The 21,147-nt window shown below is 48.8% G+C and overlaps 8 protein-coding genes across 8 annotated transcripts; 2 read left to right on the top strand and 6 right to left on the bottom strand.

The window, feature by feature from the left end:
* Positions 1-1,517: 1,517 nt before the first annotated feature.
* Positions 1,518-1,865, bottom strand: VTN77DRAFT_4279 (60S ribosomal protein eL30; the record flags this gene model as incomplete). Its single annotated transcript, XM_069420320.1, has 3 exons — positions 1,518-1,579; positions 1,630-1,734; positions 1,796-1,865. The coding sequence occupies 3 exons, from the start codon at positions 1,863-1,865 to the stop codon at positions 1,518-1,520; spliced, it is 237 nt and encodes a 78-aa protein (XP_069281950.1).
* A 569-nt stretch (positions 1,866-2,434) lies between these two features.
* VTN77DRAFT_4278 (uncharacterized protein) lies at positions 2,435-4,301 on the bottom strand (the record flags this gene model as incomplete). Its single annotated transcript, XM_069420319.1, has 5 exons — positions 2,435-2,677; positions 2,737-3,940; positions 3,996-4,066; positions 4,121-4,183; positions 4,263-4,301. 5 exons carry the CDS (start codon positions 4,299-4,301, stop codon positions 2,435-2,437), a joined length of 1,620 nt encoding a protein of 539 aa, XP_069281949.1.
* A 1,227-nt stretch (positions 4,302-5,528) lies between these two features.
* Positions 5,529-7,050, bottom strand: VTN77DRAFT_4277 (uncharacterized protein; the record flags this gene model as incomplete). The annotated part of the gene is made up of 4 exons (XM_069420318.1): positions 5,529-5,983; positions 6,047-6,248; positions 6,308-6,346; positions 6,415-7,050. 4 exons carry the CDS (start codon positions 7,048-7,050, stop codon positions 5,529-5,531), a joined length of 1,332 nt encoding a protein of 443 aa, XP_069281948.1.
* A 1,323-nt stretch (positions 7,051-8,373) lies between these two features.
* On the bottom strand, positions 8,374-9,663 carry VTN77DRAFT_4276 (uncharacterized protein; the record flags this gene model as incomplete). The annotated part of the gene is made up of 1 exon (XM_069420317.1): positions 8,374-9,663. One exon carries the CDS (start codon positions 9,661-9,663, stop codon positions 8,374-8,376), a length of 1,290 nt encoding a protein of 429 aa, XP_069281947.1.
* Positions 9,664-13,731: 4,068 nt separating this feature from the next.
* VTN77DRAFT_4275 (40S ribosomal protein eS30) lies at positions 13,732-14,053 on the bottom strand (the record flags this gene model as incomplete). Its single annotated transcript, XM_069420316.1, has 3 exons — positions 13,732-13,755; positions 13,819-13,923; positions 13,994-14,053. The coding sequence occupies 3 exons, from the start codon at positions 14,051-14,053 to the stop codon at positions 13,732-13,734; spliced, it is 189 nt and encodes a 62-aa protein (XP_069281946.1).
* Positions 14,054-15,189: 1,136 nt separating this feature from the next.
* VTN77DRAFT_4274 (uncharacterized protein) lies at positions 15,190-15,657 on the bottom strand (the record flags this gene model as incomplete). Its single annotated transcript, XM_069420315.1, has 1 exon — positions 15,190-15,657. The coding sequence occupies one exon, from the start codon at positions 15,655-15,657 to the stop codon at positions 15,190-15,192; it is 468 nt and encodes a 155-aa protein (XP_069281945.1).
* A 406-nt stretch (positions 15,658-16,063) lies between these two features.
* VTN77DRAFT_4273 (uncharacterized protein) lies at positions 16,064-16,903 on the top strand (the record flags this gene model as incomplete). The annotated part of the gene is made up of 3 exons (XM_069420314.1): positions 16,064-16,391; positions 16,484-16,510; positions 16,566-16,903. The coding sequence occupies 3 exons, from the start codon at positions 16,064-16,066 to the stop codon at positions 16,901-16,903; spliced, it is 693 nt and encodes a 230-aa protein (XP_069281944.1).
* An 858-nt stretch (positions 16,904-17,761) lies between these two features.
* VTN77DRAFT_4272 (uncharacterized protein) lies at positions 17,762-19,021 on the top strand (the record flags this gene model as incomplete). The annotated part of the gene is made up of 1 exon (XM_069420313.1): positions 17,762-19,021. The coding sequence occupies one exon, from the start codon at positions 17,762-17,764 to the stop codon at positions 19,019-19,021; it is 1,260 nt and encodes a 419-aa protein (XP_069281943.1).
* Positions 19,022-21,147: the final 2,126 nt, after the last annotated feature.

Here is a 21,147-nt window from a genome sequence, read left to right as displayed (position 1 = left end):
GTTGGCAGATTGTCAAGAATTAGCTTGTCTGCAGATCATAACATAAAGGAAGTGATCAGAAAATGGCAGTGTGAGGTAGGGAAAAAAAGCAAAAAAAGAAAAAAAACAAGAGAAATGGGGATATCAAAGCGATCGCGGGGCAATATCGAGGGGTGAATGCGGAGTAACAATAAAACAGATGACGGCAACCAATCAGTCAGCTGTCAGAGCAGCTTTACTGGCCACGCGACCTGTCGTCTGTCTCTTAACTGAGGAAATAAACCAGGCAGACGTCCAGAGTCAAATATTTAAGTAAAAAAAATCAATGAAGAAAATCACTCAACCTAAGACAGCCGGCATCACCCCACGCAGATCCCCGTCATGGCCTTCCAAACAGTCTTCTAGAATTTTTCCTTTTTTCTAGGTTTTTACTCCTGTGGGAAATAGGTGATGGGTGCTGGGTTTTAGGGTTGTTTGTGTTTGATCCTTTAGGGGGCCAAAAGAGAGGGCCATCCTGACTAACTACAATAAATCCATTAGCTAGCACAGAGTACTCCGTACTCCGACTACATACGTAATAATGCGCCGGAATGTTAGGTATAGGGCCGGGAAAAGTTCGCCCCCATAGCGGAATGCTATGGCCCTGCTTATGGCTCTGGCCCTATGGGGGCGATGAACCGTTGAATTGCTGTATGGGATTAATGTGATATGGTACGCAGTCGCCATCCAGTTATACCATCACAATGAGTCGAAAGCGACAAATGAGGACGAGTTGTCTAGATATCTGGAGAACATACGATGGGGATAGAAGAAGAGCGTGGTCTTGATCTTTCTAATAACAGGGATATCTGTCAAACCACCACGGCTAGGATAAAGCCTTTTAGTATAGGGAAGCGCCTTAAATCCCTCTTTCTGTTGGAATTCATATATTAAGGGGTGGAAGATCTAATTCTAATAGGGGTTAGTCATAATCTGGAACTCCTAGTAGTCTGGTCTTTCTGAGAATTTTACTTGTCTTCAGCTTAGAAAGATAGAATGCAGCTTGAATCCTCTTAATATTTGCATCATAGTCGCTACTAAACTGACTTTTGGCTTTGTATAATACAAGTACTGTGCAAGACGTAATGAGTGCCTGCAATTGTAAAGCCTCAGATACGCAGCAGGCACTACCATCATATCACCGTCTCCAGACTGTCCAACTTCTTCTCACCGCAGTGCTACGGCCTGCTCGCTTAAGCCTCCCGACTCAGAATATCCGAGTCACCAGCGTCCAGGATGGCCATAGTGGAGCAGCGGAAGAGCTTCCCACAAGCCGTTCCAAGCTCGATCTATCAATGAACACCGTTAGTAAATTCGCTCTCCAGGATCCCTTAAAAAGGTGATCCCTTCTCTGAGCAACATCCGCTCTCCAAAGTCACTTTTTATTTTTAATAACAAGAAAAAATAAAAAGTGACTTCTTCTCTGAGCAACGGAGCTGCCAACCAGCTCGATACACACGGTATCTAGGGTGGTTGTGTTTGCGGGAGGATGCATATGGTCAAATACGTACATTGTTGCCGTTGAAGTGGTGCACAGGGACCTTGGCGAGCATAGCATAGTCTATTCGCTATTAGTCTGGTCTCTCACTGTCAAGTTGCGGGTTCACGTACATTCAAGCTCAGACTTGCGAAGCGGAGGGCAGTTTCCCGCAATAAGGATCAGCTTGGCTTTACCGGAGCGAAGAGTCTTCAACGTCGACTTCGATCCCATCGTCACTGGAAGACAAAACAGGTCAATGGCTCTTTTTTTTCCCTTCGAAGTCGCACTGAGACTTACCCTTGCCAGACTTCATGACAAGAGCAAGCCGCGAATTGATCGTGTCTCCGCTTTTCTTGACTTTAGCCATTGTTGAGGTAGTAAACTGGTCGAAAGATAACTAGACTGGTGAGAGGTTGGCAGTGATGTTGAAAAGAGCTTGAGGAGAGATGGTCAGGTGAAGTAGACACGAAAACAGGACACAGATTGAGTTCTGTAGACACAGATGAAAATGTGTGCGATTATCGATATGATAAGAACGGGTTATGATAAGAAATAATTAACTAGGTAGCCGAGTTTTGTGCTGCTGACTAAGTGATTAGCCGTGAACCAGATTGGGAATAATTGGAATCATGAACTAGTATCAATAAGGCTTAGCCCTCGAGGTCATCCTGGTCCTTCCATTCGTGGAAATACTGTACATCTGTTCATGTTGCTTATTATTCGCAATTCTACTACAGTATCGAAAAATCAGCTGGCCAGATAAGACTGGTGATAGAAAAATTGGAAACAGAAACGAATAAATAAACACAACATGCTCTATTAGCAAAAGAAAAAAGAAAAAAAGAAAGAGCGCAAATCATGAAATGTCCATGTGTTCATTGATATACATCACGTCTCTTTGAAAGAGTCCCTGACGTTACGTACTTCTATTACACCCTAGGATCGTTCAACTTGTCGCGCCGCATAATACCGATACGACCTCGTCGTCTTGACCCGGAGTCGCTTGCCATCATATATGAAATAAAACGTCCCCAGCAGGACGACGGTCATCAGCACGCCAATCGTCACGTAGACGTTCTTCATCCCTACTTGGTTAATCCAAGGAGTCAGGACGAAAACGAAGATTGTGCTGATGAGATTGCGCGTGAAGGTTACTCCGACGAGGGCGTCGGCCACGACCTAGAGTTAAATTACCTTAAATTAGCAATGATGTCAGGAGGGGTTAGGGATGTGTATACCTCTGTATAGGCGTCTGCGATATACGTCAGGGCGATGCTGCTAGCTGGCGCGAGACCAAAGGAACAAATTGCGTATCCCACTGCCAGAATCGGCCATGCGGCGCCGTCGTTCAGACCGATGCCAAACATGAAGAGGCCGGCAGGGACAAAAGGAATGAAGGCCGCTATGACCCATAGCCGCATTTCAGGCTCGTAGATGCCGTCATTCCGCTCTGCAAGGAATATGATCAGCCAATCGCTCAATGGTCCACACACGAGGACACCAAGGGTAGTCCCGATCCACGGGGGAAGGCTCATCAGGCCGATCTGCGCGGCGTTGAAGTTGTACGGTGGCAGCGTCATCCAGGATGATAGGGTGGTGACCTGGACACAAGAGACGGCCAGCATTGCTCCGTAGACCAGAGACATGAAGAACACCGCGGGGATGGTGAACAAGATGATGAAGGGCTGGTAGCTATGGCGGGCAAAGTCACGGAACGAGCTGGGGGACGAGGACCACAGCGCGAGTCGTTGCCAGTACGTTTTCTGTGGAATGGTCGGATCGATTGAAATAGAAGTCACTCCGCTGTTGTCAGGGCCCGTTTCGACCTGCTTTTCCTTTGGATCTGACATTTTCGGCTGGGATTCCTCATCTTTCTTCTTCAATCTGACAGGCATCTCCTCTTGAGTCCCTGCCAGGGAAATCCCATCAACGACAACCGCTCTGGAGAACTTGGTCTCCTCGTACAGGAACAAGAAGGCCACGAGTCCTGCGCTAAACAATATCGCATTCCACCACCAAACCCAACGCCAGCCCTGGGAGACAGTGATATATCCCGCTGCGAGAGGCGCCAGCGACCCTCCAATGTTCGCGCACCAGACATAGATGCTGTTCAGGCGTCCTCGTTGATGCACAAAAAACACATCGACAACGGTCATCTGCACCATCACCTCGGCCAGCGCTCCGAGAAGACAGCTGAGGGCGTTCACCAGCATGAGGTCCGCCACCGTCTCCAGCTTGGCGGACCAGACGGATATGGCAAATTGAAGCGCCGTGCTGACGATGTAGACAGGGCGTCGGCCGAATTTGAGCGCAAAGGGGATCAGCATGAACGCCCCGATGGCGAGGGTTCCGCACCCAATGGCGTAGCTGTCGTTGAGAATCTCATAGCTGAATCCCAGCTGAGTATTCATTGGGCCCCAAGTCGGAGTTGCGGCGTCAATACTGAGGGAGTCAGCATAGAACCAAACCGAACCGAATTCGGGTTTTTAGTACGTACAACGCAAAGACCATGATAGCATAGTACGACACAAGCGCAAAGTTGAGATATTTCCGCCAGTTCGGCCAATTCTGTGGCAGAATTATCAGATATTTTCCGGGACGAGTATGGTTATGGTGCCTTACCAACGGATCATTGGGATCTCTGCTGGGTCGAGGCTGCAGGATAATCTCATGTTTTCCCGGTCTCTGGAGATCTGATGAAGTGCATATAATAAGCCCGCTGCATCAGATGAACCACGGCAGTCATTTGTTTCGGCAGATTTACCTTCCAATCTGACCGTGCCTGGCGGCCAAGCCTCGCCATCTTGCTGTCCAGCCACACGCATTATTATGTGATCGTCTCAGAAAGTAACTAACCAGGTGTTATGTGCGAAACAAAGCGATACAATAAGATACAATGAGATTTGAGAAGTGGCATTTTGAAGAGATCCTCTATACTGTAGTAAATATCTATCTATACGATACAACCGGCTGATAATGCTGATAAGCAACGGCATTCTTGTTTTGATATGCTCCCCAGCCAGTCCAATAAGCTACAGGTGATAAAGAGAGAGACCAGGGTAAACCAAGACTAGAGTACAGACTGCAGGAGCGTCGGGGATTAATTAGTGGCGGGCGATAAAGAAGTACATACATCGTTTTGATATCGGATGATGTCTTTCCCGACCATGACTTCATTTTGTCATCCGTCAACATTTATAAGAATGACAGCTCTGGGTCTGATCTGTGCATCCCAATTTAATTTTTTTTCTTCAGCACCTACGTACAGGCTAACTAACTGATCACCAGTTTGACTGCTTGTTTGGGGTTAATGAGAATAATATCTCTGTGGCGCGCCATGTAATCGGGACCAAAGTTTCAATTTTGTCAGAGCAAGTGCAATGTTGATGATGAGATTAATATACCTACATATGTACAGTACATACTTCAGTAGAGAGGAAGAACACTCTAGAAAATAAAATGGGAAAGGTAACCTATTTTGCATTTATTTTCTGAAATAACGGGTCGGCCCGAGCCGGTGATATCTAAGTTGGTTGAACTACGATACGAAGGCTAGGTACCTGTTAACATCACTCATTAAGCCTGCCATTCATTCATATAGAAGAGACTATTGCATCCCTGCTTCTTCCAAAGCTGCCTCTGAGAGCTTCAAATCTTGGCTTTAATTTCCTTTATTATATATAGCCTTCTTTCTTCGTCTATATACCAGTATCTAGGTATGAAATAAGCACCTATTTGGCTGGATATAACCCTATTCTTTAGTTCTTAAATCCCAAATAAAATACCTCCAATTAAGAATTGTGACGGGCTATCCTGTAACTGGGTATGGTAGCTACAAAAGGCGGGTCTCTCGAGAGATAGGGAGAAAAGGAAGAAGAAGAGGAAGAAGAAGAACTGGAGTGACTTTGTACTGGCTATACTGGCTATATATAATCCTGTGGTTTATGTACAGCTTTTCTTTTTCAGACATCTTTCTGTTCACATACACGGGTTCAGATTCAGTTCATCATTTCTTCCCACCAGTATCTACCTACGACTGGCTAATCGGCGTCACTCCCGGATAAAACGACGTCGGGATAGTCGGGATAGGAATCGGCTCCGTCGTGCCAAACCCCGCTGTCAAATCCGCTGCCATCGTCGGCGCAGCATAGCCTGAAGGAGGCGTCGTCTGCCACTGCGTGACGACCGCGTAGGAGGTATAATCGTCGCTCGTGTCGAGACAGAACCCGGAGCCGTACGCGCTTTCGCACTCCAGCCACTGCTCGTCGCCTGTTTCGGTCCACATGGCGAAGTTCTCGATGACGATGTCGGTGCAGGGTACGGCGTCCGGGCAGATCACCTTGATCGGCCCGCGGAGAGCGCCGTTGGCCTCGGTGCCTTTCCAGTTGGTGAAGGTGATGTTGGTCAGCTGTACGCCGTTGCCGCTGACGGGGGTCATGCCGGACCAGTGGCTGTCGATGTTGAGGGAGTAGGCGTTTCCATGCCCTAGAAAAAAACGTGGTTAACACCGACGCCCTTTCTTTGCATCGTGAACGGGTGGGTACTCACCTATGAAGTTCTGGAAAACCACATTGGAAAGCGTGCCATTCCCGCCATTGCTCTTGATCATCATCATCTGATTGGACGCCCAGGTATAGACGTTATTGTACAGGATATTGCTGACATTGACGTCGGCACCAAGGGAGCCTATCGCACACCCACCGCTCCTGTTGCAATAGATGTCTTCTACCAGGATATTCGAGGCGGGAGACTAAACATTCATCAGTCAATCAGTCCGTCGACTTTTGTACAGAGAAGGGATCTTCTTACCTTTACGGTGACACACTCGTCTTTGTTCGTCACTTCCACCTGGAAGCATTTAGTATGAACCGGACAGCAAAGCCTATTATAGATAGATCTGATGGATGGATTCTCACATCATGAACCCAAATATTAGTCCCCCAAACATCAATCCCATCAAGCCCCCCCTCATCCCCTCCACGAATCGCCATATTATACACCTCTCCATTCGAGCACGTGTCCATGCTAAAATGGAACGAAGGCGAATCCGTTAACGCAATATTATGAACCGAAAAGTGCGACACCTCGTAAAGCCGCAGGATCCGCGGCCCCGTGATGTCGCCATTCATGTGGAACAGATACCCACTGCCCTGGACGGCGCCGGCAGAAGTCGAGCTGAACAGCTCGAAATCCGTCGCGTGCTCGATGTAGATCATGTTCCCGCCGCTCGTGCCCGTGCGGTAGATGATGCCGTCGAGCTGCAGCGCCCAGGTCGTGCCGCCGCTGAGCGTGACCCATGTTGCGAGAGCGTAGTTCCCAGGGGGAATGTACACCACTCCTCCTGAGGAGCAGGCCGTGAAGGCGTCGGTTAATGGTGGTCCCAGATCAGTGGAGTTGTCTGCCACCGCGCCGTAGTCCAGCACGTTGCATGTTTTGATGCTCTGCTTGTGGGAGATTGAGGTCAATGGTCCGACGGGGCCTGAAAGCTGGGCACGTGTCAAGGGGGATAGAAAAAGGAGAGTGAAGTAGAGAAGGAGGGGGTTGAAATGCATTTTCTTTCCCTCCGAGGAAATAAGCTTAGTTCAAGTCTGACTCCTATTAGCTGAGCTGAGCTGATATGATGTGCAATTCAATTCAGTCCAACTCAACGCTGTCTTGAAAAGAAAGAGAACTCTTCACACAATTGCTGATCCTCAAGAATAAATTCATGGAGGGGATCCATCTCCATCTAAGAAGCTACCCTCTACGAAAAGGCAAGTTTATACGGGTTTCTCCACGCTGATAAGGGGGATCTTCAATAACGAAAGCGGAAATTGCCCGTATACTAACGGATTAAATTGATAATGTTAATATATGGATATACTAAATACTCCGTATGGAGACACATTAGAAGCGTCGTAGACAGGTGGGGTCTGCTGACGAAGGGAAGCTTGGCTGGCGGGACAGTGCTCGATTGCTAACGTAATTCGTGGAGAAACTATATTAAAGAGAAAAAAATAAAATAAAATAAAATAAAAAGGCCGACTCCGAACGAAACATTTGGTGTAGATGACAATCTTATTTAAATGTTTGATTGATGGAGCTCGAAAAGGAGAATGAATCTGGGGCGGCAATGGCAATACAACAGGCCTGGCGATGAGCCAGCCGGTCACACGACAACAGCGTCCGCCGTTCAGGCTGGAGAACTGATTACAGAGTACGGTAGCAAAATAATGATGACCCGATTGATCGTTATAAAACTCTCATTGCTAACCTATTATTAATTGTAGTACATCCACCCTACCGTACACTTTTCCTTTCACGCACACAATAATTACGCCAACCCATATTATCGATGGCGACAAGGGTAACCAAACATAAGAGATATACCACAGCAGGACAATAGAAGGAAATATCCATGGAAAGAAAGAAACATCAAAAATTCTCTGGCCAAATAACGACAACGCCCTGCCCAACGCTATGATGCAAACGAACAAAGAAAGGCAAGTAGATAGGACGGGTGATAGAAAGGAGAATCGAGCAAGCAAAACGCGTATATGACACGCTGCATGCACCAGGAAAAATGCACCAGCAGGGATCATTCAGAAACACGGGCGAAGGGGAAGAGAGAGGCGGCCGTTAGACTAGCATGGTAGTGCTGTGTCCATGCCAGCATTCCGATGTCCAATCATGTATGTTCCATTCAACCAATCCTAGTCCCGCCACCATGCCGACTAACTCCGTGGAACCAATTCCCTGAAACAGAAATAAGGACGATGTAGAAACACACAAAAGAAAATGTCGCCGAGGCCAGCTCAGACAGGTCGATGTAGAATTAGTCTATGTTGGAGCGTGTGGTTTTTTTTCTTTCTTTCTTTCATTTCAGTGGAGCTCAGCTAAGCCTGAGGTCGGCCGATGCGACCGCCCATGTATGCCCCAGCAGCAGAAGCAAAGAACCTTGCCATCAAGCCGCCGCTGCTGCCGCCCATGCTGCCCGTCGTCTTGATCTTTTTGCTTGGCTGTGAGGTCGTGGAACCGATCATGGCCGGCTGCTGCTTTGGCTGAGGATGCATAGCCTGGATGTTCACATAGCTGTAGCTCAGGGCGGAGCTTGCCGGGCTGGCGTTTTCATCCGCTACAACGACGTCGTCCCCGGGGGCAGAGGAACATGTGCTCACACTGGCGGGTGTGCTCCGCGAGCTCGGAGCCAAGCTCGAAGAACGGGACGACGGGCACAACGAGTTGTGAGTGTCCGCGCGAGACAAGCCTGGGACGTCCTTGACGGAAGGAGGCGAAATCGACCGATTGCTGCTCCGATACGACGACGGGCGTCGGCGATGATAAGGGCTGTAGCGCTCGACATCATCGGAAACCGACAGCGGCGAGTCGTGGCTGCCTGTATTCGACGACGAGAGATGACTGTGCTGGACACGTTTCTGGGAAGCGCCGTCCCGTCGAATCTCGCCTCGCATCTCCTGCTTCTGACGGCGCAGGCGAGCGGCAAGGGCCTCCGCAGAAGCATTGAGACGCCACCATTCATGTTGGAGGGGGTTCAGTGCATCCTGCGGCTCTGGCATCTCGTATCGCTTGCGGATCGGAGCCAGAAAGGGCTCGAAATGCTCAAAAAGGTCCTTCTCCGTAACACGGGTATCCCAGTCGAGAAGGAATAGGAGCTGGCGTTCCATGAGATTAACCTCCGCCAACGAGAATCCAAAGCCATCGTATCCCCTCACGGCCGTATACCGTGCCCAGTGTTTGTTCTTGGGACTGGAGTCGTTCAAGTTCTTGGCAGCCAGGATCAGAGAGGCCAGGAAGATGCGGTGAACGGTACAGCGCATGCCCTTGGCGACTGGGGGAAGACGAGCCCGTAACCGGGCGAGGTAGACCAGCGAAGTCATCAGAGTAGGCACCTGCACCTGTGACCGCTGAACGAGAGAGGCGATGAAGATCTCCAGCGGAGGAAGAGGAGGCAGGTTGTCGGAACCGTTCAGGGGGGGAGTGCTGGGAGGTGTGGGCTGCCCATGCTGATTGACGGATGATGTGGTCACATGGGGCTCGCACCGGATGACCTTCGATGCTTGCTGGGCGAGATGGGAGATCATATCCCGTGAGACAGGACGCATCACGAACTCGTTCAGAGCCGCCCTGTTGAGGGACTGCGTTGTAGCATCCATCTGATCGAACATGTTGGTGTTGTTGTGTAGGACTTCGATGAAATGGAATTTGCCCTAACAAATTCCGCCGCGCGGAAGAGGTAACAAATCAAATTAAAAAAAAAAGGGAGTCAAAGAGTGTCTCCCTCTCTTCAATTCTGGGGAATAAATTTTTTTTTTCCTCCGTGATGAAAAAAGGTGGCACCCTTGTTGGAGGTAATAAAGGGGGAAATGGTGAATGAATAATGAATGGCGTTGTAGTGAAACGATTGTCACCTCTGTTCGGTTTCCAGAGAGAAAAGCCGTGCAAGACCGAAAGGCAGGTGAATATCAAGCCGGTTTGCTGCGAGATCCCGCCCAGCGAAGCAATCCGACGTGGTTCAAGAATGCTGCAAGGATAGCTGGGGTTGTCGTGTCAACAGGCAGTGCGTTGCCTATTTTAAACGAGCTTATCGATAGATCGATCTGCCGTGATCGCCCAGCCACAAGCCCCAGTTTCTTTCTTGATTTTTTCTTCGGCCGGCCTCCGTTTCGACGGATCGACTTTTTTGGAAAATGACGGGACAATTCGCGGTCTTGGGGCAGGTCTTAGGTCAGAGACGTGGGGGCGAAGGGTCGATATACCGGAAGGTGGCTTGTCACGACAAAATAATGGTATATTATTAAGTAATGAATGCAAGACAAAGCGAAAGAAAAATTAACTGCCAACTGCCAAAGAGAACGAGAGGAATTACAAGAAATCTGGGAGGAGTTTATAATGAAGCAACAATTAAGCTGGAGAAGGTCCAACTGAGAGCCGCGGTGCATGTGGATGAGCCTCGTGAAATGCGAGGCCACAGGGCAGATAGTTATATGTACAGTACCTTCATACACACAACGGCCATCTACAGAGTACCGACAGCAGATCCTCGCCCATGACCGGCCACAGGGTTTGCCCAATCCAGGGTGGGCGGTTGGTGGCTGCCCACCAGCGCTGCAAGGATTCCTCGCGACCAGTTATCGGCTGTGGGGAGACAAGACGCCAGATAGGCCGCCGCAGGGGGCTGCATACCGAGCGAGCGTGTCGAGCAGCGTCGTAGCGCGCGATTCGGATCCAGGAACTCGCACGTCGATACAGGGCCGCGATTCGCGGTCCCAAAAATGGAATGCTTGCTTCATCGGGAAAAGAAGGGGCATCAAGACGTTTCTAGGCTAGCAGAAGAAACAGACCAGAGCCAAAAGACGAGAAGGACGAAGGACTTTGAACAAGCCCTTGTCGTCCCGCCTGTTCCTCGCGTTTCGCCCAGCAGAGTAGAAGTTCGAACTGAGCAGTAGCTTCCTCAACGGTTCGTCCGTGCTAGTTGCCATTTTGAGGACACGCGAGGGCGACCAATCGTCGGCGGCAGGCGGCCCTGGGCGTCAATCATCCGCGACACCAAAGGCAATCGCGTTCTCAGGACGGCGTCATGCGAGGGGATGCTGTGGCTAGTGAGTCCCCGCCATCTGAGTCAATCTGACTCAATCACCTGCCAAGAACAAGGAACTGCTGTTCCCCAGGTTATGCTATTGCAATTATTGAATTACAGGCCCTGCTGCCAGCCCTTTCTGGCGTCGATCTGTAGAGGACGACGCGCACAGCAACACGTCTGAACCGTCCCTAGAACACGAACCTTGTATCTACACTACCAGCTCGAAATGTCTCTGCCTAGCATCGCCGAGAAAGGCAGGCGCTCTCCCTCAGCCTCACAGTACACGCGTATCATATCTCAGCTGCGAACTACATCCTTCATAACACTCATCCATTATTCTGCGTTATTCATTCGGTTTTCCATTCATTCTTGGCTGATGTTCAGACTGATACTGTCGAGTCAGTCCGCATAATACGAAAGTTGTTGCTTCACGATGAAGCGTACCCAGCCACAGTCCACTAGCCCCCAACACGACGGACCACTCTATATTGAAGCGCCTCGAAGGATGCAACAAATAAGAATCCAGGGAAGTAACACAGTACGTCATAGGGTCGCATTTACAACATCAATCGCACATGGTCGTCACCCCTTGTCCCGGTTTCTCCGATCGCTAGTATCTAGGTTTCTACAAAAAAATTCTTATTCGACCCCCACATACAACCCAGCGTTTGGACTTGGGGATAGGTAGAGCCCTGTTTGTGAAAAAAGATCCATTTGTCTACTTTAGTCTCATCCCTCGATTGTAGGAGCTAAGGGACACCCAATAGCTACTTCTCCTTGAAACAAACCAGCGTACTCCGTACTTTGTCTCCTACGATGAGCTTGGTGGAGCTCCTTTCTTATCACCGTCCGTTTACTACGGGAGTGCCCTGTACTTCCTATACGGAGTACCCGTACCTATGCAACGGTCCTTGACTCGTTCGCTCTATAAACAGCAACAACTAACCAAATGTAACTAGAATTATCCCTAGCTAATCTACGATCTAACGGAAGGATGCCATTGTGACAGGATCTAAAAATGACAACGACATTGACAGTGTTCTACAGTATTACTTCGAGCATCAAGCTCCCTGTCTGACAGGCGCCAACAGAAACGTCCGTTTGTTGCTTTGTGATGCTTGTTGTGCGATCTGGGCGCCTCAGTAAGCGCCCGCCAACGACTCCCAAGCAGGGGTCAGCGCTACCGTTGGATCCCCTGCAGCGCTTACGGAGCCTCCGTGACGCGTTCACTACCCCACTTGATTGGCCCAGGAACTTCTAGGGCTGGCAGGCTGCTAGGCTTCTCCAATTCTCGACGCTGCGTTCCTGTCAACGTCAACGATCTCTTCTTATTTTTAGGTAGAGTTATTCTTAGTATTCTTAGGACGGTGACGTGACGTGGTGTGCACTGTGCAGTACGTAAAACTAAAACCCCATGTATGGACGCGATGCGACACATAAAACGGATTCCTAACTTTAAAAGTTTCCCATCTCGGACAAGGCTACTACTCGAGTGACAGTCAGATTCACAACAACAATAGTTTCATAATGGCTTGCTTGTGTTTTCAATTGGTGCGAAGATATAAGAAAAGGGGCATCAGCGTATCGCCCTCGTCCTCTTTTTTTTTACCCTCTGTTCCAGATTGGGTCGATGGAGAGACTCCAGTCTTACCTTAGGTAAGAATCTGACCTACCTAGGTACAGTACGATGCCCCCTTCTATGGGCAACCCTATGGTATCGTCTAGTTCGGAGTCTTCTTTTTTTTTCCTCCTTTTTCTCTTCTTCCTTATTTCTCCTTGTCATTTGCCGTGTTACTTAATTAACTCGTTAGTTCTGGCTCTTGTAAAAAAGAAAAAAGAAAGAAGTCAACTTTCTATTTCCATTAATCTACCACATTTTTTTATTCTTATTGCAGCTCATATGCCACCACTTAGCTTCTGAAGATGCCCAGGAAATTAACTAAAGCAGATAGAGATGTACGATAGCATAAGAGGGATTTTAATTAATAATAAGTCTGTTCTCAGCTATAATATAGTTTTTTTTTTAAGAGCTTAATAATGCCACCAGGTGCTGTAATAAATAGTAGAAGGATTAGAAAATATATAGACCCTATCTTCTATTATAGGCCTCTCTTAGTTATAGGAGGCGGATCGTTTAGTACTAAGAACTTACTAATACTGCCTCTTTGCCTCTAGTTACTATAAGGACCATCCAGGTACTAATTAATATCTGTGACCTAGGTAACCCCTAGGCCGCAAAGCTTATGTCATCTTCCTTGTCAGTCGGAACTGAAAGCGGAGGTAGAAACGTTCATGTAAGCCAAGCACGATCCAAAGGGAATGAGAAGAAAACCGAATAAGCAGTAGCTTTGGTTTTGAGAGAGAGGAGGGAGGGGAAAATACACTCCTTCATCTCCCTCCCAATTTAAGACTTAGGCATACTAGAATACATCTAGCTGGAACGCATATGTATTTCAAAGTTGACCAGGCATTCCACACTGGTCAGCCTTCAGTCCTTTTCAACATTCTGACTGGAAAAGGTGCTCGAATAGATCAATAAGCCCATGTATTGTACCACCCCCAGAAAAGCATGATATCATTATAGTAGCCATGCCATTTTGCGTAATGTTGCCCCGTATGCCAAACACATCTTCTTTTGAGGTTTTGACTCGGTTTATGAGGCCGGGCTCGGGTTCATCTGCAAAACGAGACAGACACTTAGTCAAACTGCTCCAGGACCAGTCCACAGTAGTATGTATACCTTCCGCTTGCCACCAGTCAGAGTAATGTTAACAAATCGGCGGGTGTAAAGGATTCTCTTATAGGCGCGTCCCTTCGGTTTCTTGGGCTTCTCGGCTTTCTCGACCTGTTATACCGACTACCATTAGCACGTTTTGGAATGTACAACCATACAAACTACCTAGGAAAGGCCTTACCTTTGGCGTTGCCGCCTTGACTTTACCCGCACGAGCCAGCGATCCGTGAACCTTACCCATCTTGAAGTTCGACTTCCTAGAGGTACTGGTACTTCAACGAAAAGATGGAAGCAGGTATTGACTGACTGGGATTTGCGTGGCTAGCAGTCTGAGAAGATGAGGTAGATGCCACTTTCACTACTCCGTAGTGGTTTGTGGGACCTGTTTAGCGAGGATCTCGGGCTGGATAAACTATCTTCCTGGTACAGCGTTGTCCCAGGCTTAGTCCTCTGTCAGCCGTTCCACGTGACTTAGGTGGCTTACCGCCTACGGCTTTCGGAAATACAGACGCAGCTTCTTGGTGGAACGTCTGAGGCGCAAAAGGTGGCACCATACAATCTCCGGGATCTACAGGCTTTCCACCAAAACTTTTGGTCATGTGTACGGAGTACTCTGTACGGAGTAGAATTGCCAGGTGCATGATGGCAAAGCCCCGCCGAGGTGGGGTAACACATATATATTACTCGTAGTTCCCCTTCGGACCTACGTCTAGTGCCGGAAGAACTCTACCACGTTATTAGTCTGTGGTCTGAGCGGACCACACATACCCTTTGATTAGGGTTTACCCTATCCAACTTAGTCATCGTATATACCCCAGGTGTTCAAAGGCGGCTTGCCTCTAGCCCTAGGAAGGAAGGGGATATTGACAAATTGGTTGTCTCTGGATAGTTTATCTAGGTAGCTAGCTACCTAGGTGCCTACCTGTTAGGTGTCTCAGACAAGCTCCTCCTTATTACCTCATAGGACATTTTGAGTAGCTTACATCGGCAGAAGTGTCAATCTGACTCAGCAGTAAGCACCTCCTAGAAACGTGGGGAAGTAACATGTGACTCCAGTTCGGCGTCTCCGTATGCACATAGACATGCCTAGATAGATAGGAGGTATTCCAAGTAACTACCCCTGCACTGGACAATGCTCCAGTCTACCTACGGCGCTATGAGAATACCACATAACCCTGCAAAGGACCGATAGTACTAGTTAGTGATAGCTCACTACTTAATAATCCGTTCTAATACTTCTAACAATAAGACTATCATAGTACCACAAGAACATTGAATTATCTACGGAGTAATCTGTGTAAGCCGTAATTAAATATAACTTCCTTACTGGAACAGAGCCAAGAATCCATCCACAAAGGCCGTAAAAGGGACAGAGTATCAGCCGTCACTTGGCAAGACATTATATTCAAGGCAGTCAGGGGAGGTTTCTGCTCCTTTTTTCACTCCTAGTAGTAAGTAATACCTACCTAGGTACCTGTACTCTAGTAAGTGTTGAACCACTGTGTTATACAGGAGTGTCAATTTGAACACGTGATAAGATTGATTGGTTTCCAATCCTACCAGGAGAGCGACAAGGATCCCCTGCCCTACATTCCAGGATTCAGGAATTGTTTTAAAAGGAAAAAGAAAAATTGGAAAGTTTTCTCCGCATTGAATGCTTAAGAAAATTTTTAGAGGAAGATGGTTTACTTGCCCCTTCCAAGTCCAACGCTTGTAATGCGATTTGGTTTCTCTTCTCTTCTCTTCTCTTCTCTTCTCTTCTCTTCTCGAACTATTTTCTCTTATAACAATTATTTTTTTTTCCCTTTCGTTTGTCTCTTTCAGGATCCCTTTTGAGCTTCCCATAGTCGGTGAGCGTCAGCATGCACACCCAATCCAGCATGGAATATAAAATCAAGCAGAAATTCAATCAAAACTGGATTTCAAAATGTGCGGATTTTTAACACACAAGTCTTCCATATTTCCTTAAATCCTCACAGTCTCAAGAAGGATAATTATGTACTGCCTGAATGTTGAATCAATGTACTCCGGGTAAGTTGTGGTTTGGTTCAAGCCAAGCCCCGGATGAGCCCCAACAAAACTAACTTTAGCGGGGAAAGTACCCCTGATCCTGACTTGCCCGAATTCAAATTATTTTTATTTCGCTGCTTGTTGTACAGGCACGTCACTTGCTCATTTGTTTCTCAAACCACCACCACACATCCTCTCAGCCATACTGTAAAAGTCGACTTAGTTCGGCTAGTCGGCTTCAATGGCTTCTCAGAAAAAGACCAATGCGTCGCGGTCGGCGACTGGCTTCTCAACCCTCACCATCCTCGCCCTCGTCCTTGCGCTCCTCACGGCCTTGGTCGTCTATCTCGACAAGCACCTCGAATGGTTCTACATCTTCGAACCCGCACATCTACATGACCTGGCCCAGCGTGCCATTGGCGCCCATGGAAACGATACACGGGCGGTGGTGAACTACATCGTCCAGGAGCTGGATCAGAAATTGTCCGGCAAGTACTTGAACTTTGACGAGGAGTGGGTTTTCAACAATGCTGGTGGTGCAATGGGTGCGATGTATATCATTCATGCAAGTAAGTCGATCTCTGTCCCTGTCTCCTGCGACGGATACTGTGAAGGTCACAGTGAAGGTGGAATTGGAGAGGTAGATGCTAATGACGTATAGGCATTACGGAATATCTGATCATTTTCGGTCGGTAGACCCTCATCGGTTCTCTCTGTTGCATGCTCCTACTAACTCCATACAGGAACTGCAATTGGTACCGAAGGACACACCGGCCGCCACACTGCCGACGACTATTTCCACATCCTCCAGGGCACCCAGCTGGCCTATACCCCGGGATCCTACGAACCTGAGGTGTACCCCCAGGGAAGCGTACATCACCTGCCCCGCGGTGAGGTCAAGCAATACAAGATGGAGAGTTCCTGCTTCGCTCTTGAATATGCCCGGGGATGGATCCCTCCGATGCTGGGCTTTGGCTATGCGGACACCTTCACGAGCACCCTCGACTTCCCTACCCTCTGGGCTACTACCCGGATCACTGGCAGGGAGATGATCTCGAACTTGCTCCAGGGAAAGCTGTAGAAAGCGACTTATATACCAGTTGAAGTTAGAACTGTTGGAGCAGACGATCTTTTGTTGCGATCTGCATATTACCGGCAGAACTCGGCATCCGCGAGCTTATGCATCTGAGTCGTTTGAATGACTGGAATGTGACCTGTTATGCATGCTAACAATTTTAATTCTTCTTTACCCCATTTTGGGATACGGTGATGTGGATCTTATATATTTTTTTCGGCCCAAGAGACGATTTTTTGGGGACAGCAGAACTGGCAAGATGTTGTCTCGATTGTCTCTCGGGTGACCACTACTATCACCGTTGCCGAAGAAATGGCGAGAATGTGTGGCGGGTGATCTGCATGATGATGGCTTGGCTTATGCTTATGCGTTGCGGAAAGCGTTTTCTATTTTCCCGATTGCCTGGGGCAAGGGGTTTCCTTTTCTTTAACTGACTGTGAACATTATTGAGCATGTGTATAAATATAATAATTGATGTACTGCATTAATGGACAAGTGATTCACTCTGCGTATTCTCTTGGCGTCATTCAATAAACGTCTTGACTAGCTATCGCTGATCGTAGAGCGGCAGTTTCATATTCAACTAGTTCTGTCTATCTATCATATCTGGTTATTATGAGCTGGACCATTCTCTGATGCAGTCCGTTTGAACTTCCTCTCTCTCCATCCAATCGAGATGAAGTGGCATACCAGGATAATTCGGAATTATTGATGTTGATCAATGATCTTACTTAGACCTGCTGACTAAGTACCGCACGGACCAACCTCTGATGCGGCGGCGGGGAACAAAAGAGAGGGCACAAAAAAGTCTACAGAGTACAGTATCGCGTGTTGAAGCACAGTGTCAACTTGCTCACTGCTATCATGCCTCCGACGCTGTGTTTTCACTGCCAGAAGGCCAGGGCGGTCATCGTCCGGCCGAAAAACCGCCACAAGCTCTGCAAGTCCTGCTTCCTGGAAGTCTTCGAAACCGAGATCCACGAGACCATCACCTCCGCATCCCTCTTCTACCCCGGCGAACGGGTCGCGATCGGGGCCAGCGGTGGAAAAGACAGCACGGTGCTCGCCTCCGTGCTCAAGACGCTGAATGAGCGGTACAACTATGGCTTGGACCTGGTCCTGCTGTCCATCGACGAGGGGATCAAAGGGTACCGGGATGACAGTTTGGAGACGGTGAAGCGGAATGCGGTGCAGTACAACATGCCGCTTGAGATCGTGGGATACGACGAGCTCTACGGATGGACGATGGACCAGGTGGTTGCCCAGGTGGGCAAGAAGGGCAACTGCACGTACTGCGGGGTGTTTCGCCGGCAGGCTCTCGACCGCGGCGCCGCGCGTCTGGGAATCAAGCATGTCGTGACGGGCCACAACGCCGATGACGTTGCAGAAACCGTCATGATGAACCTGCTGCGGGGGGATCTGCCTCGTCTGTCGAGAGGCACGAGCATCGTCACGGACTCGGTGGCGACGGAGATAAAGCGGAGCAAGCCGCTGAAATACGCGTACGAGAAGGAGATCGTGTTGTATGCGCACCACAAGAAGCTGGATTATTTCAGCACGGAATGCATCTACTCCCCGGAAGCTTTCCGGGGTAGCGCCCGGACTTTGATCAAGGACCTCGAGAAGATCCGACCCAGTTCGATTCTTGATATTGTCAAAAGCGGAGAGGACATGGCCCTTCTGGTTCCACCAGAGATCAGCAACAGCGGGAAGTGCATGTCGGCCTCGGCAGAGGCAGACGACTACCCAGCGGGAGGTTGTGGCAGCCAGAACGGCCGATCCAGCGGGGGAGAGATGGCGGAGATGGAGAAGAAACTGGCGGAAGACGAGGCGGCACAGATGAACGAGACGGAAATCACGCTGCCGCAGAACTCTTCCACTGCTGCTGTCCCTCTCAAGAAGAAGCGCGGTCAACAACAAAAGGGAAAGCCACTGAAGCTGCAGACGATCCAGAAATGCGAACGATGCGGATACATCTCGAGCCAGAAGATCTGCAAAGCATGCACCCTCTTGGAGGGTCTGAACAAGAACCGGCCCAAAACGGCCATCGAAGTTGGAATCGAAGAAGAAGAGAGCAGCATAACGCTTATGAGGCAGATGGAGAGTATTCAGCTGACGGGATAGTCGACTACAAAACAACGTCTTATGGCTAGTCGATCGGCTTGAATTGAAGCGGACCAGACGCACATGCTGTAACTGTCACTGTGTGTGGCCGTCTGCTCGTGAAATTTAATCCTGTCACGGCAGACCTCGCCGGACCTGGCAGAGACTGGAAGGTCTAGGAGTTTCGCAGACTCTTCATCAGTTGACTCCAAACGGCCAACGCGTGGTGACAACTCAGGTCCATAACTCCCAGTGCAGAAATGTTCAAATCCGCAGAAACGGGACCAAGCCGTGGGAGCAGGTAAATAACCACGTCGGTGAGGTCATTTCCCAATCGAGGCTATCCAACAGACAGACATAGCCCAAAGCCTGCTGGGATGTACATACAGTACAAACACGCATACCCACTGGCCAGCCAACGTTACAGTTTGATCTACACTCCGTTGCCAGTGGTCTTCTCAAACGGGCTTCTTCGACATACAATGCGAAGCAAGCAAGCGTCTTGGCATCTGGGCGAAGTATGTATGTACACACATACATACATGCAGATTCAGTACTGTACACGGTACAGTATACAGATGACAGATGGAAAGATATATGCATAGAGCTACCTACCTAAGTAACTAACTTAGCTACTTAATGCAGACAAGCTGTGTTGGTTAGATGAGTCACGAATAGAATAGATTAGAAGAGGAATAGAAATAGGAATTATGTCCCGGTTCGAATTCAGTAATGGTACTGTACATACGCATCACATATGATACTATAGGTCCTTATATGACTGATTGCCTCGCTCTATTCTATTCTATTTTATCAAGAAATAAATAAATAATCTAATGAGCGCGCAGTATGCCTCGTTCGTCTTCAGTAAACTCCCAACTCTTGCTCTATTCGGTTTGGCGCAGCAAAGAGCGAATAGCGAATGTTGGCCCACCTGTTTGTGACTGGATGAATAGGGGAGACAGACGATCATGCCACAGAGAAAAACGGAGAGAGAGCACTGGGAAGAATCTTTTTTTTTCTTTTAATGATCCATCCAGTCCAGCAGAGGGAGAGAAAGGCCGGGTTGCAATCTGCCAGGATCGAATAGGATAGTAATGGGCAGGGAGGGTGGGTTATCTTCCGCTTCTTCCAAACCCGGTATTGTCTAGTTAGTCAGACGAGTCCGCTATGATTATGATTCATAGAGGTCGCGATATTGTCGTCAAGCTCAAACTCAAGTTCGAGATCGACACCAAACACAGCGTATGTTGTTATAAACCATGGAATGGACGAGCGAACGAACGGACGAACGAGGTGGAGAGGAAGAGCGAAGAAGGAAGAAGGCAGAGACAAAAACTGGCTGACTGACTTGCTTGCCGTTCGTTCGTTCGTTTTCCTGGTTTCCGGTTCCTGGTCTCATTCCTGTCGTCATGGTCGGTCGGTTGGTCGGCAGGTCATTGATCGAAAAAAGATCTGCATATGTTCGCTCATTTATCCTCTCACTCCCCCATCGATGAGGTGATGATTTGATCCCATCCATCCGTCCACTACCGGGGATGGTGTGCTCCTCTCTCTCTCTCCCTCCCCGTCTCTCCCCTATCCCCCTTAGGTAGATGGACGGATCCCAATCCATTCTATTCCCATCTTCTCCCCCTCCTAAGCCCTAAACTATATTCACTCACTCTCCCTGCTCACTGCCCATTCCCGCCATTATTATTGCTATGATTATTCGTAATCGGCAAATCCATCCCCACCCGTCTCGCCGTCAACCGAATCCTCTCCTCCTCCTCGAGGTTGATACCCGGGTAGTACCGGTCCAGCAAAGTGTTGTACATGCGCTGGGCGCGCGCATAGCGGACATACTGCTCCGTCTGCTGCAGGCGGCGGTGGAGAAGCGCAGTTTTCTCCTCGGAAGACTCTGCAGCTGCGTCAGGGAAGGAGCGGAATTGGCTGCGCAGGCGCTGCTTCAGAGGTGAGGGCGACGAGAGCGGTCGGCGAGGGAGTTCGCGAAGGACAGCGCGGTATAAGGAGCGGGCTTGGGAGGCGAGGGGTTCGGTGGTGGCCATTTTCTTTTCCTTTTCCTTTTTCCTTTTGGATCTTTTTTGAACGTGACCTGGGTTCAAGTAGATTGGAAGAGCAGGAAGGGGATTTGATCGAGTGCTAGC

This window comes from Rasamsonia byssochlamydoides (genome assembly GCF_041956645.1).
Source record: "Rasamsonia byssochlamydoides strain NRRL 3658 unplaced genomic scaffold VTN77scaffold_3, whole genome shotgun sequence".
NCBI lineage: Eukaryota > Fungi > Ascomycota > Eurotiomycetes > Eurotiales > Trichocomaceae > Rasamsonia > Rasamsonia byssochlamydoides.
This window is presented reverse-complemented; position numbering and strand designations above follow the sequence as displayed.